General features: G+C 42.1%; 1 protein-coding gene across 1 annotated transcript in view; it reads left to right on the forward strand.

The window, feature by feature from the left end:
* Positions 1 to 14,983, forward strand: part of LOC144768674 (interferon-induced very large GTPase 1-like) — a 103,644-nt gene extending 88,661 nt beyond the window's left edge. Inside the window, exon 4 of the mRNA XM_078652497.1 lies at positions 4,270 to 14,983. Within this exon, the coding sequence (XP_078508623.1) occupies positions 4,270 to 8,999 (4,730 nt within the window). The 3' untranslated portion in view covers positions 9,000 to 14,983. The remainder of the gene's footprint in view (positions 1 to 4,269) is intronic.
* The last annotated feature ends 652 nt before the right edge of the window (positions 14,984 to 15,635 follow it).

Genomic DNA, 15,635 nt, shown 5'->3' on the forward strand with positions numbered 1-15,635 from the left:
GGGTGGGGGGACAAGAAACTAGGGTCACCCGGGGCTGGGCGGTGATGCCTAGCGATGTTCCTATCTACAGGGGGACCTGTAGTGGGTCTGGACCAAGTGGACGTCTGTGAGAGACTCATTAAATGGCAGTAGAGGCTCTGGGGAGCTTACCTGCGGTTTAAGGACCTCTGTGAGGATGTTGGACCTCACTGTTGCGACGGAGAGCTCAAGAGCCAAGGCCTTGGCTGCCCTCATCAACACCACAGCATAAGCAGCCCCCTCCTCCGTAGCCACGGTAGGATGGGAGACAAAACCCGTGTTTGGGGAGGTATCCAGGCCACTGGCTTCCCCTAGTTCCTGTGTCCAGTCCTAATATGAATGGCACTCATGTGCCAGGGGGTCCTCAGACCCCCCCAGTCTCCCTCGTCGTCCATTTCCTGAAATTCAGGGATAAAGGATGGATCCAGATCCTCGAAGAATTCTTCTTCGGCCGGCGCCGAATTCGGCGTCGAGCGACGCTGCTCCGACGCTGGATCTGGACCGAGGGGTGGACCAGGGATGGCGTTGTGCGGGTACAACGCCGGGGATGACACCCTAGGGGCCTACGCCGGCAGGGTCGTAAGGTCGACCAGCAGAGACCCGGAACCGGATCCAGTGGGCTCTGCGGCACTGGGACCGAAGTCGCCTACCGCGCCAGGGCCGAAGCACCCGGCCCGCTTGGACTCCCAGTTGGGCCGCTTTTCCTGAAGGCGCCGCGGAACCCGACAGAGAAGAGAGCGACCTCATGGCCATGAGGAAGGCGTCGTGTTCTGCCCAGGGACCGGCGGGTATGGAGCAGGCCGCGACGCCTGCGGCTCCGGCGGAGCCGCGTGGGCGGTGTCACCCGAACCCCAGGCCGTGTCACCCAAGCGTCAGGGAGAGTCAGAAGAGCGATGTCGCCTCTTCGACTTCTTGTGCCTCTTACCTGAGAACTTGGAGCCCGACGAGTGGTGTCGACTCGTTGAGCTGTGATGACTCCGGCCCCGCGACCAGTCCCTCGACCTCCTTCCGGACCAGGACCTCGAGCGGCGCGGGCCAACTGCCAGAGCTCGAGGCACTTACGGTACCGCTCCCGCCTAGCCTTCGACGTCAAGGCCCGACAGTCTGGGCACGACTTGTCATTGTGGTCGGGCCCCAGGCAATGTAGGCACCGGCGATGGGGTCGGTAACCGACATCAGTCGGTTGCAGTCGGCACAGGGCTTGAACCCGGGCATCCCTACCAGCACCGATGGAGTCGTAGACTCGAAACGGATCCAAAAAGGATCGAAAAGCATAGTCAAAAAGTGACTAAAGGGTACCACTTTCTCCGGACCTGCGCTTGCTGGCGCGGAAAAAAGAAGAACTGACGTCAGCAGTGAGCGAGGGCTGCGTCTAAGTACTCCGACGATGTCATCCCGGCACCAACGACGCCGACCACGGACGCGGAGCCGCAGATGACGCCTACCGACTCGCAGGGGTACTGCTACGCAAAATTTTCCGGATCCAGTCTGACGCCTGGAGATATTCTAAGGAAAGGAATCTAATACTAACCTGTTTCTTTCAGATATATAAATTGGGAGGGAGAGCAAGGAAAGCGAGACGTTCCCAATGAGTGATAACAGAAAACTTATTGTCCCCATGCATTGGTTTAGAAGACTGCCCTGTTCACAATAGAATACCATAGGTTTTCCCACTATTTTAACTACCATGTCCGTGTACGTGATTGCAGATAGAGATGTAAAAAATATTCACTACACAAAGAGTTGGTAGTAACATATTAAATTTATAATACTGGATACTTGTATCAAAAGCATTATGTGCTTCTTACATAAAACAAGCTATTTATGAGAACCATCTTTAAAGCAAGTGGGCACGCATCGTGTATATATATATGACTTATGAAAATAATTAAGAAATAAATATACTGCCCCACTGTGCTTAGTAACATTCTGTGATCTTGTAGTTTATATTTACAATGGGTTTCTAGACCACCAAATCCAGTTCATGAATACCTAAGAAAAACAAGTGAAAAATACATCTAAAAGATTAATATATGAAAAACCAGTGAATGAACAGGTAAGTTAGGTTTAAATTCAATTACATAATACTGTCTACAGTCTCATCACCTGTTCACAAATATATAAATAAAGCCTCTCCAATATTTAACTCTCTCGGCTCCAGTCCCTGGCATCAAACTCAAGAATGTATCAGGGTTCTAGGCACTGGCTCATTATTTCCCTGTTCCTGTCTTGTATATGTCTGGGAACATTGTCCACTTCATATCTAAGATGTTCTATTTTTCCTCATTGATACATTTGATAGTGTTTGGCTACTAGGAAATTAAAATCATATATTCAAAAGGCCATCCATTTGCCTTATCCAAGCTGTATTACCTGAGAACTATTTGTAACGTACGCTACCAGCAAACTGTTCTTCCCACCAACCCATATGCAAATTAGCGTAACTGGGTGTGGAGCCAAAGGCACTTCATCACCCCAGGTATGTTGAATTAAAGTAGAGCTTTCATAATTGTTTCTCAAAATGATCTGTAAAGTGACAAAGACTTTCACTAAAACGGTTAAACATTTGTTTTGGCTGTGGCCTGCTTTCTTATTTGGGCAAGCTCTGTGTATTTGTTTGATGGTGTAATGAGTTTCATCTAGTGATGGGTGTCGGTGGAGTGATACCTGTTGATACCCTCACCTCTTGCACTACAAGGTGTTTTGAATGGAAATGTAGCCTTGTGACTACATGTGCTCTTTCCTATTTCTACCTATTTTTACTGTTTTCAGCTTGAGATTTTTTAATTAAATAAATTAAAACATAAAATGTTTTCTTCAAACAAATAATTTTTTTATTTAGACTTTTAATACATGAAAATTTTTCCTTTTTTCCACAATTTCACCTAACTGCTGGTAGTTGTTTCCTCTCTCGGATAATTTTTATCAGTTTCCTTTGCACTACTTGTGTGTGGCTATGTGTGGTATGTCGAACACACAAAAGGTGATGCGTGGATGCTTCCAATAAGTCTAACCACTGTCAATTACTCAGGGTACCATTACAACCCATCGTTCTTTTGCCCACAATGCCACCTCAAATTAGACCCAGTGATATGCAAATCAGTCTTGACACTGCTCCAATAGGAACAGTACAGCCTGAACTGCCACGCAGTTCCTCTTGGAATCAAAACACAAGCAACCCAAGACCGGTTTCACCCTGATTGGGTCTTTTCAGTCGGTGTAGCTTGGTTCCAGGGACACAGTGAGCAAGGAACCCACATTTGGGCATACTCTTGGTCACTTAGGGAAATGCATCCAGCACACAAAAGGTGATCGCAGGATGTTAGCTATAAGTCTTACCACTGGCAATCGCTTGGGGTAGAGATCCAACCCATTGTTCTTTGGCTTACCCTTCCTGCTACCTCAGATTAGACCCAGTCATATGCAAATCAGTCTTGACCCTGCTACCATAAGAACAGTCAAGCGCAAATTGCCAAGCGAGGTCCTCCCTGAACCGGAACACAAGAAGCCAAGACCAGTTTCGCCCTCACTAGAGCTCTTCAGTTGGGTGTAGCTTGGTTCCAGTGGCACAGCGAGCAAGGGAGCCATGTCTAAGCATACCCATGCTACTTAGGATGGTACTTCAAACTCGCAAAAAGTGATGGGTGGATGCTTGCAGTAGGTCTTAGTCAGTACATCTAACTTGCCAGTGGTTATACTTAATGCAAGCATCCTCTATATCCTCCGCAAAACTGGTCTTGGGTTGCTTGGGTTCGCAGAGGACCTGGCTTAGCAGTTCAGGCTGAACTGTTCCTATTGCAGTGGGGTGACGACTGATTTGCAAATGGCTGGATATAATCAGAGGTAGCATGGTGGGCAAAGGACAGATGGGTTGGGATGCTACCCCGAGAGATTGCCAGTGGTTGGACTTACTGCAAGCAGCCTCCCATAACCTTTTGTGTGTTTTATGTGTAGTATGTGACATAGTTCAAGGCTTGGCTGTGGTAGATTCGAAACTGTTTGCTTTGTAGTGCAACTTAAGTAGATGTGGTTGTATATTTGGTGGATAGCACTTGTCTTACTCTTTTGTAGGTGTGTTTTCGTATTTGCTTGCTTAATGTAAAGACAATTAGCAAACATGGGTACAGTTAATACATTTCCTTGCATATGCAATGCCAGCATTATTCCAAAAGTCGTTATGGATTTTAATGGCAGTCGAAATCTGAAAAAAGGTAGAACATAAAGATGTAACATCTACTGTTTTTCTTTCAGCAGAGAAAACAAATGAACTTGATGAGATCTTATCTCAGCTGGACCTGAAGCGTTATCGTGACAAAAGACTTACATTGAGAGAGATTCTAGAAACTGGTCCAGAAGATGGAGAACATTTTCAGTGCCTCACTTTGCAAGATGTACCTTGGCACTTCCTGAATAAGCTCCTGGCCCTAAACATGACAGCAAGAAACACATGTCTTGTATTGAATTCTGTGGATGAACAAGCCGATAAAGAGGATAGCAAAGAATTTGATATCGGTACATTTGATGATGAAAATCTCTCTGTGAAATCTTATAACCCTCTTGATGTTCTTTGCGCCCTCCTGCATTGCACAGATAGCTTTTTACAACAGGAGATTCTGTTCAAAATGGCCATATGCCAGTTTGCTCTTCCTCTAGTGCTGCCCCCTTGCGATGGTACCAAGTGCACATTCCTTCTGTGGGCGATGAGGGACATTGTAAAAAAGTGGAGGCCTCATTCACTGACAGATAGCAAAGGATTCAGGGAAGAAAGCCTGGCACTCATATCAATGCCGACAATTTCCTTTGTACGTCTAGGGAGACGCAGGTTATCCAAGTCTAAGATTCTAAATGAGGTTCTCAGCCCTGCTCAGCAGCACCATGACACCTTCATCCATTGGGACATGAAATCGGGGAATTTTCCACGAAGGCTATCTGATGGGTTAGTGGAGATTTCCTGGTATTTTCCTGGTGGAAGGGAATATTCAGACCTTTTCCCAGAGCCTGTTGCATTTGCAAATCTACGAGGAGATATAGAGTCCCACTGGCCACAGTTCAGCTTTTTAACGGAGGTTTCATCTGCTGTCTTTATATATGTTGAAGATATTAGTAAGAAGGAGTTTGAATTACTTTCATCTTTAAAACCTCAAAATAACTGCTACTTTATTTTTCATTGCCATTCTGCCCAATCTAAAATCACTTTGAAAAATATTAACAAATTAACTCAATATGTGAACGTACGACAGTCACGAATTTTGAAGAAGGATACAAGCATGAATGATGCAACATTTGCAGCAAAACTTCAATCTATGATATTGAAGTTAATGAAGCATTCCCCAAAAGTAGTGACTCTAGAAGAGATGGCTGTCACAGCACGTGAACTAGGAATTAGGGTAGACGAGGACTGTGATGAATGCCAGAATGCCATGGAGTGTGCTAAACAGATCACTGAAAACATTGAAGATGTTGCAGAATATAAGAAGGAAATGATGAAACTACAGGGCGAGCCTTGGAAAAAACTGGCAAAAATAGAGAAAGAATTTTGCCGATTAAAAAGGCAAGGCAAGACCCATACAGAGGATTATAAATGTCAGTTAAATAAAGAACTATCAGAGCTTCGTGCTGAACAGAATAAATGTGACCTTACAGATGGCATGATCAATTTCCTTAATGGCATACGACATCTACCAAAAGTGGAGAAACACTATTTTATTAAATGGATGAAATTTGGACTTGATGCCATTGCAAGAAAAAATCTTTCGAGTCTGAGAGAAAAATATAAAGAAAAGTCTAAAGATTCAACAAGTGACCCAAAAGAGCTGGCCCAATTAGACAAAGCAATATCAGAGCATTCGCTAGGTGTTGAACATTTTATGCGTGAGATGGGGCAGTTTTATGAGTCCGAATGTTCAATGAAAGAGAAGGATCATAGGCAATTTACCCAACTACCTGGTATTGCTGCAGATCTAATGCTCGAAGGGTTTCCTCTGGAACTAATTGACGGAGATGCCTCCAATATCCCCCTGCAGTGGGTGACAGATGTCCTGACAGAACTTGATAAAAAGCTTAAAGGACAATGCCGGTTGATGGTTATGGCAGTGTTAGGAGTGCAGAGCACGGGGAAATCTACTCTACTGAACACCATGTTTGGGCTCCAATTCGCAGTGAGCAGTGGCAGATGCACAAGGGGAGCTTTCATGTTACTCATGAAAGTAAAAGAGAAGCATAGAGAGGACCTTGGCTGTGATTTCATCCTGGTTATTGACACAGAAGGCTTGAAGGCTCCTGAACTGATGACCCTTGAGGACAGCTATGAGCACGACAATGAACTGGCAACCCTGGTAGTTGGGTTAAGTGACATCACAATCATTAACATGGCAATGGAGAATGCCACTGAAATGAAGGATATCTTGCAAATTGTGGTTCATTCTTTTCTCAGAATGGAAAGTGTTGGGAAGACACCAAACTGTCAATTTGTGCATCAGAACGTCAGTGACATATCAGCTCATGATCAAAACATGCGGGACAGGAAAAATCTCCTGGATCAGATGGATAAAATGACAAAAGCAGCTGCAAAGATGGAGAAACAGAACAAGGAAATCACATTTTCTGACATCATGGAATATGATCCTGATAAGCACAATTGGTACATCCCGGGCCTCTGGCACGGTGTCCCACCCATGGCGCCGGTGAATCTAGGGTACAGTGAAAAGGTTCTTGAACTGAAAAAATACTTGTTTGAATTTATAAGAGAACGTACCCAGAAGGGGGATGCCATGAAAATACCACAGTTTAAGGAGTGGGTAAAGAGCTTGTGGAATGCTGTAAAACATGAAAACTTTATCTTTAGCTTCAGAAACAGCCTGGTCGCTGAAGCTTACAACCAGCTATCAAGTGAGTACAGTCGGTGGGAATGGGCCTTCCGCAAGGACATCCATCTCTGGGTGACTAGCAAGGAAACTGCTATACAGAATCATTCATCAGCTGAACTTAATAAAAACATGTTTCAGAAATTAGAAGCAGAGGCATCCCAGAAGCTTCTTACCGGAGAAAAGAATATTATAAATACTCTGGAAAAATATTTTGAAAGTGGAGTTGAAAATTTGAATTTGATAGAAAAATACAGAGAGGATTTTATTAAAAGCACTAAGGGCCTCATGAATGAGCTTGAAATTTATTCAAAAAGGCGGTGGCACGAAGCTATTCAGATCCAAAAAGGGAGACAAAAGCTGAAAGATCTCCAGCATGTTTACATTAAAATATTTGAGGATAAAGTGGTGAAACTTTTAGATGAGTGCAGGATGAAACATTCGCAGCTAGGTGATGAGGAATTGAAGAAAGAATTTGAAGATATGTGGGGACAGACACTTTCAGAGTTACAATTAATCCACCTAGAGAAATGTCAGGTTGCTAAAGATATGTACCTTCAGCTTATAAAGGATCTGAACAACCGTGGGAGTGCAGTAAATCAGATGGTCCAAACAGCTAAGAGTTTGAAGTGTGGAAGGGAAGAATTCATATTAAAAGAAGAACACTTTGAACGCTCGAAGATCTTTAAGATGCTTGAATATTTGAGAATTAACAAGAAATTAAGACAAATATTCGGAAGCGAGTACTGGAATAAAACTGAAGACCTTGTTGCATCCCTAACTGATGTGTGTAGTAAATATGTCAGGGAAAAAGTGAATTCCAAAGCTGACTATGATGAAAATTTTTGCAGAGAATTACTGAATACCATCAATGAAGAGCTGCAAGGCAGTGATACTTTAAAACTTTGTATCAGCCCCCGTTTTGAAGTTGATTTGAAACTTCATATTTTGGGAAGAGCAGCCAAAGAGTTTCAGGCAATGCATGAAGAATACATCATAGAGAATGACCCCCGGCTCTCTTTGGATAAGGTTAAACCGCAGTATTTTTCTACATTCAAAGACCTTTATTTGCAGAAGGATCAATGTCAAAAGAGCGCCCAAAATTTCTGTGACCTGTGCCTGAAGCCAGCCCTTAAAGACTACATTATGAATAGGCTTGGCCTAGAGATAGTGGATGACATCCTGAGCAGTGGACAATCTGAAAAATACTGCAGCCGAATGTTTTTCCAGTTTACCGTACTGGAGGAGCTGCTGCGGAAAAGGAACTTTGAGGACTATGTGGAGTACACGATCCATTATAAAGATTTTGTCAAAAAATGGATCTGGAATCACATTCTGGATTGCTATCAAGGCAACAATAGATTGGACACCCTGGAACAAAACGTCCTGGGTGCCATAATCAAGAACATCAGTGGTACAATTAGCAGCTTGGAAAACAGTTCGAACACAGTTGCTGACTTTTTAGAAAACGTCTGCCATTCACTGCGGGAACAACTAGTAATCTCCCAGGAAAAGTTAAGGGCTGTGAGTTTTCAAAACAAATCCAACCTAAAGCAGTTTTCCAAAGATGTTCTTGACTTTCTTACAGAGATGGAGCAAAGTATTCTATCCGAGTTTAAGTCCTGCAATGTTCCTGAAATATTTTCAGCCTTGTCATTTAAACCACAAGATGAGTTGTTTAAGAAAGTGTTTGGGTGTGGGGTGCAGTGTCCCTTCTGCAAAGTGTCATGCGTAGCAGGAGGGAGTGAACATCAGGAGCACTTTGCAGAGACCCATCGTCCTCAGGGATTGGGAAGAATGAGGAATCTCTTGTCCGAAAAGCTTGATTATTCTTTATGTTCGTCGGATGTAGCCTCCACACTTCGGTTTTCAAATTCAGACACTAAAGGGGAATTTGTTCCCTATAGTGATTACCGAAAATTTTATCCTAACTGGAAAATTCAGCCGGATCCGAGCATCAGTGCCTCATTATACTGGAAATTCATTTTTAAGGAGTTCAATAAACAATTGGCTCAGAAGTACCATGCAGAACCGGCTGATCTTCCCGAAGATTGGGAAAACCTAACCGAAAACCAAGCCCTAAAAAGCATACAAGAAGCTTTCAATATGACCTCATAATTGAAGCAGCAGGACAGCAGTTATTCTATTGAATGCCAGGTCTGTGAAACCTTGCTAGATGGAACTCCAGTGAACTGGCTTTGTAAAAAAAAAGAAAAAAAGTATTGCATACTCTTGTAGAAAAAATATGTTTATTCCATGAACTTAAGGTGATAAAGCAACCCATGTGCAAGCAACAACAGGAGTGTAAAATAGTGTCAGCGGGGCTGAGGGAAAATATCATACAAACTTGTGATGCTTGGCACAAGTTACCTTAACAAGGTCCTTTTTAACCCAGTCTCCTTCTTCCTGTACGTAATTTTCTTTTTGAAAGTAAATTCTGTCCCTGTAGTAAGTCATTCAACAAAGTAATCTCTTCTTCCATTGAACTTGGCTTTTCTCAAACTAAATCTTACCTCTTACTGCTCATTTCCGGCACACTCCTCCGTTGCAGCGCCTAGACGTCCCTGGGCATTCGAGCGCTATATAAATTTCAAAAATCAATCAATCAATCATTGTGTCTATTATACCATTCTTAACCTCTGCAGCTCCTGTAACCGCCTCAATCCACAGCATGCCCACGTCTATTACTCTCCGGGAAAGAAGCTGCATTAATTTCATTTTTAATTTAATTCTTATTGTGTTTCTGTCATGGTACATACACAGTTCCAAACAGCAGTATGGGCATTGAAAAGGAAAAATAATAATTAAACCTGAAAAAGTCATAGTTAATTTGAGGGAGTAAAGTTGCCTGGAGGAGCGATTCTGGTGGCAGCTTAGAGATATATGCAAAGGAAGGTGGTAGAAGGGACAGAGGAAGCCAGTGTGTGTCATAGTGTGGGTGCTGTAAGGGCGAAGAAGTGAAAAAGGAGGAACTAAGTGGGTTGCTCCTTGAAGAATGTAGGCACAAAAAACATGGTGTTTGCTTAATCCCACTAGGAGAGTCTGCCCACCTGAGAGAATTCATGGTGGGGGCTACAATCTTCGAAGTACAAAGCCTGTTTCATCTTGGCACATGAAACAATACAACAACATAAACTATGGTGTAGATAATTGTGTAGATTTTTATTCCTACAAGGGCAGTCCTCCAATTGAGAATTTAGCACTTTCTCTGTAATGTAAATCGGAGGATTTTCCATTACTGGCCAACTCCAAATCAGGTCCTCTTTGGTGGATTGTCTTTTCGGAATTCTCTTCAGTCAGAGTCTAAAGAACTCTCTAGGAATTTAGCAAGAACTTAACTAGGGAAATGGCTGATGCTTCGCTTCACAGGCAAGTAATTCATGAGGGAAACATTAGAAGTTCTGTGCTCACAGTCCTGGATGTGTATTCCCTGGCTCCCAATGTCACCAGATTGGACACCATCAACAAGGATTGTGTTCTAAATAAACAGTAACTGTTCTATCAGAATCAAATGAGTCTCTTTTCCTCTGAGAAGACGACATAGCAAAGCGCTGTTGATGTGGCAATCCATGTGGTGTTTATAATCTGTGACTTCTATAATGGGGAATGACTCTCATGAAAGACTTGGTAGACTTACAAGAATTTGTGGAAGTACAGCAGGAGCTTCTATGCAAAAATTTATGTGCAAATACTTTTGAGTAGTTTGTTTGTCGTGCCCCTTCTTGGTGGGCCATATTTGCAGCGAATGACCATTCTGCCCTCCTCTGGAGTTTGATGGATGCAGTCATTTGTACATTACGGTAGAGCACCACACCTACACGCACCTGCAGTCGGCCCCATTAACTGGAGAGCATTGAAAGGCAGAAATGACTATGGCCACTGTCTGGTGCCATGTGGATGATGGATGGCAGCAGCATTGTACCCAACACTCTAGGTTATTTTAGAACTCTTCTGGAAATGAGATGAGTGCCCACTGCAAATTCTCCACTCTTCTGAGGACCGGAATAACAAGCTGTCGTCCCTCTTAAAAGGATGGAGGGGGTTCATTTGTCTGACTGCACACACTGTATGGTAAGCATGTGAGGCAGTGGTGCATTGTTCCAGAGACTTACATCCTTCAGGATGTGCAGCATAGACCGATTGTCAGCCCTTGATCTTTTTGAGTCAAGCTAAACCACGACCATGATTCAGCCTATTCTGCAGACACGGCTGCTATCTGCATAGTGTTCTGCCATTTTTTTGGTCACCTCAGAATCTTACCCTCCAGTTGACGGGTTCAAGAGAAGTAGAAAGGAGGAATCTGGAGACAGGAAAAGGAAGGGACAACATGGATGGATGAGAACTCAGTTTTATATAAAATACATTTACAATGGTACAAGCCTAAAGTAACAAATGTAATGAATGTCATTCATGAAGTGAAAAATAAAACTTTTCCAGGAAAAGGCAAGTGAGCTCAGAATGCATGCACCAGGGTTTGCACACACTACTGATGTCTTCATATAAGTCGCAGTCAAACATTGGTTGCTCAATCGTCTCATCCACCCCGGTCGGAAAAGGGCAACTGACTGGTCACAGATTCATTGGCCTCTGGCAGTTAACTTAATCCTTTGATTTGAAATTATAAGAAAATATATTCTTCTCAAATCAAGCAACATAGAGAATAAAACCAGTGATTTCCATACAAGGGCTCAGTAAGAGGAGATAGTAATGTTTTTTTAACAGAAATCCTGTATATTTGTACTTGTGGTCTTCTTACCACTTTCACTCTTCTAATATTTCAGAAAAAATAACAATTTCATAAGAAAGTAATTTATCCTTAAATTTATGTAACAGGCTCAAATCTTCCACCCAGCAGTTTCGGAGAAAGTCTCATCCTGAACAGAACACCATGTTGTGTCGTCCCTGTAGGCTTTATTTGTTTTAAGGAAAGGCTCAAAGCAAGACGTCTTTCTAAATACACAAAAAAGAAATGTCCTTGATTAGCATGGACATTTCTCCCTGGTCTTCGCTTTCCTCATTGCAACTACTGTCCCTATAACTGCATTCATCAACAGGAAAATACACTGTAAGAAGCCTTATGGTGCTCTAAAACTGGTAGCCTTTTGATGGGTTGGCCACCTCAAAAGGTTTCTGATGGCAGAGTCTGCTGAGGCTCCGTGGATGGAAATTTAATATCCCCCACCTTTTTATGAGAAAGGGGATCCCTGAATGTATCAGAAGCAAACATCTGCTGGTTCACATCAGATGTCCTGTTAGCACCACATTCTAAATTAGGGACCAACAGGCACATGCATCAAGAAAAGCTTTTGCGAGTCCTTTATGCGATTATTAAGGAATCGCAATTAAGGACTCTCAAAAGCCTATGCATGTAGGAATCGCTATTAAAATAGCGATTCCCAAACATTTCTAAATCGTGACTCGCAATTAAGGAATGGCTTCCGATTCATTCCTATGGGCCTACAGGCCCATAGGAATGAATTATTTAATTTTAGCAACTAGCAATCAAACTCCTTAAAAGGATGTAAAGTAGAGTATTCTTGGAAACAGAAATAGACTGAGGTAATTGGCTATTTTGACGAGAAGCAACCCACCTAAGGTCTTGTGCTTCCTTTCTGCTTCCATCTTCACTAAAACAATAGCCAAACAAAACTTTTAAGTCTTTTACAAAATCATAAGGAGACAAGTGTTGACTGTTCAAGTATGGCAGGAGGCTTATACTTTGGCTGTCTACTGCTAACTTCCCCTCTCTAGATCACTGTCTCTACAAACATCTGTACTTCCTTGGCGACATACTCCTACAGCGCTACTAAACATGAAATATTTAGTGCTTTAGGCTTCCCCATTTCAGTTATCTCCGGTCTCCTTCATTGATTAAAGTTCACCATGAGACAGTGCTTTGTGGTGAGTCCAGCCTTGGACACCTGCAGGCAGGAAGTGGGGGAAGCAGGAGATGTGGGTTAGATGGAGAAAAAGATGTTGGGGGAGACTGCAGGTGGAAATGAGTTGAAGAGGTGAGGATTGATAGTGAAGGGAACCAAGCTCCTGACTGAGATGTAGAATGGTGGTACAGGGTTCAAGAGATACGTATGGAAGCCAGGGATTGATTTCCCTTCATCCCAACAAAGTCGGTAGTAACACCACTCATGCTGGTTGACATAAAAAGGTATATTTACTGGCTGGCCCTTAGCAGGAATTGGAGGTGGGGAAGAGGAAGAAGGTCTCATTTTCCAAGGTGCCATAGCTCGCACAAGGAATGATGAGCCAGGGACGGTGGGAGCACTTCACTGAGTGGGCAAGACTTGGCCCTAGCAATCACTTTGCCACATGTGGCTTGCTCAAGCATCCAAAATGCAGACCATTTGATACTCCTGCATATGTAATAATTGTCAGAAAGAACCAAAGACAACGATCAATTTATCAAAAATACAAAAGGTTATCATGTATTACGTTTTTGAACCATGAAAGAAAATGTATAATGAATCATTCATTCAGTTTCAAATCCATAATACAAACTCACAACCATACTGAAAACAGATTAAAAACATTGTTACAATGATAACACATTATCATGAATTAATTAATCAGCACAAAATTTGCAAAACACTATCAGAAGAGTGGCACAAATTCAATTGACTGGTGGAATAACGTAACTAAGTAAGTGTTATCTTGTTTCATGGTTGAATGTTTTCATTCCAGTATAAAATTAGTTAACTATCATTTCCATTTAAGTATTCATCATTTTGCATCACAATTGGGAATCATCTCAACATGTATCTTGTTTCCATTAACTAGGATCACTATATACTTCTTTCAGCGCAGAAAGAATAGAATGTGACATCCGGTTATCTACAGACACTACTAACCTTTTTTGCCTGTCCAGACGATGCATGTCCATTGGACAATTAGGTACTAATACAAAATAAATTCATATATTTGTAATGAAAGATCGAAGGCTTAAAAATCTTTTCAGTGCACTCACAATTGTTTTAATATACATTTTTCAACATCTTTAGTATACCCTTATTGAAATCACATCAGGATATCCTTCAGTATTTTACAGCATAAACTGATGTCCCATCGTCATTTGTTTTTGAGGTGAATCAATGGTGGCTTCCTTCAGGCACAAGCCATATGCTCAGAGTGAAATGGCTTGCAACGGTGCATAGAACAAAAACACAAAGTTGCTTAAGGAAAAAAGAAATGATGCAGATCGTTTTTCTGTTTTTAACGAACAAAAATATTCTGTAGTCCCTCATTAATCTTGTTTTTCAAGACTTTGCTGAGACATACTGCATCAGTTAGGAGCTAGAGCTTAACAAGGAGTTACTAATGAAGCATGTACTTCCGTTTTGCAATGTACAGTTTTCAAGATCTGCTAGTCAGTCTACAACACAGTTAACACTGTGGCCCTCAAAGACATACTACAACCCTAGCAAAACAGGGAGAGATTCTGATCTCTTCACACAGTGCCCAACCCACCTGAAGTCCTGTGTGAATGAAGGGAGAGTAGCAAAGGGTTCTCTTAAAATCTTTGCTCACTTTTACCGTAGTAATAAACTTTAAGTTCAGGTGCAAGCTGTTTAATGATATTAAACTGATTATTGGTGTTTGGAAGCACATGAACGTTTTAATCTGGTTGGTCTTCACAAATTTAAATTGGTTCGAATTTTAAATAAACGTTACATTAGAGTAAGCTACATGCCTGCATGCACCTGTCAGTGCCTTCCTCGTGTATACAGGCCTGCTGACACCAAGCAAACTCTGTGATATTGCCTGTGATAATCATGTTCTAATCATGTATCCTCATTGTTAAAACTTATTTACGTGAAAAATATTACCTTTTTGCTCGCTTTTAAAAATTGCTTGCCGATTGCTTTACAATTAATTGACACCCTTGGCTATAGATAGTTCATGATCATAGAACACCAGAAAAAAATAGAATTATGTGCTACTTTTAGATTTGAACTCTCTTTTTGTAACAGAGTTTCACAACAGTATATTTAATCATATATTCAAAAGCATGTTTGCTATTGTTGTACTTTGTTCTTTCTAAATTGTATTTCATGTTAGATGTTGTATGTTGCCATGCTTATTGATGTAAATCCCAAAAAAATATATAATTATATCATACATTGATGGTGTGAAGTTGGCCTCATTGTCTCTCCCATAAGTATCTCTGGACCAGGTTTTTGTCCAGTCATTGGACAAGTTCTGTGAATTGTTGCCTCTGCCCTCTCATCCAGCCCAAGTACTCAACGTGTCAACATAGAAAGTAAACATCCAATCACAGGACTTGGCTTACTTTAATTCTTGCTTGTTGCCTGTTGTGTACATTCGGTACATCCAGGTCAAAGTGGCAAACAACATTTAAATGGCCAAACAAACCTGCTGGCAGAAGCGTAATCTGATGGGTAGTGTGACAAAGTTCCCTTTCAAACCCTCGGATCTTTGATTGCTTCTTTTGGAGGAAGCAAGACTAGCAGAAATTTCATACAGTACGGTGAATGTTCCAATCCAATGATGTCTTATTCCAGACAGTTTTACATGCTCTCTCGCTTCCTGAAATTATCTTTCCTTCTTTCTGTCAGTCTCCATTCATTTTTTCTTACCCATCTACGTCGAGTAGCTACTCCCTCAGCCCCCACACAATCTCCCCCTACCCAACGTACCCATTCTTACTCTTTCCCACCTCTTTACTGGTTCTTTTTTATATTTTTATTATCCATCCTTAACGAGTGAAAGTGCGCCACTCAG

Source organism: Lissotriton helveticus, chromosome 7 (genome assembly GCF_964261635.1).
Source record: "Lissotriton helveticus chromosome 7, aLisHel1.1, whole genome shotgun sequence".
Lineage (NCBI taxonomy): Eukaryota > Metazoa > Chordata > Amphibia > Caudata > Salamandridae > Lissotriton > Lissotriton helveticus.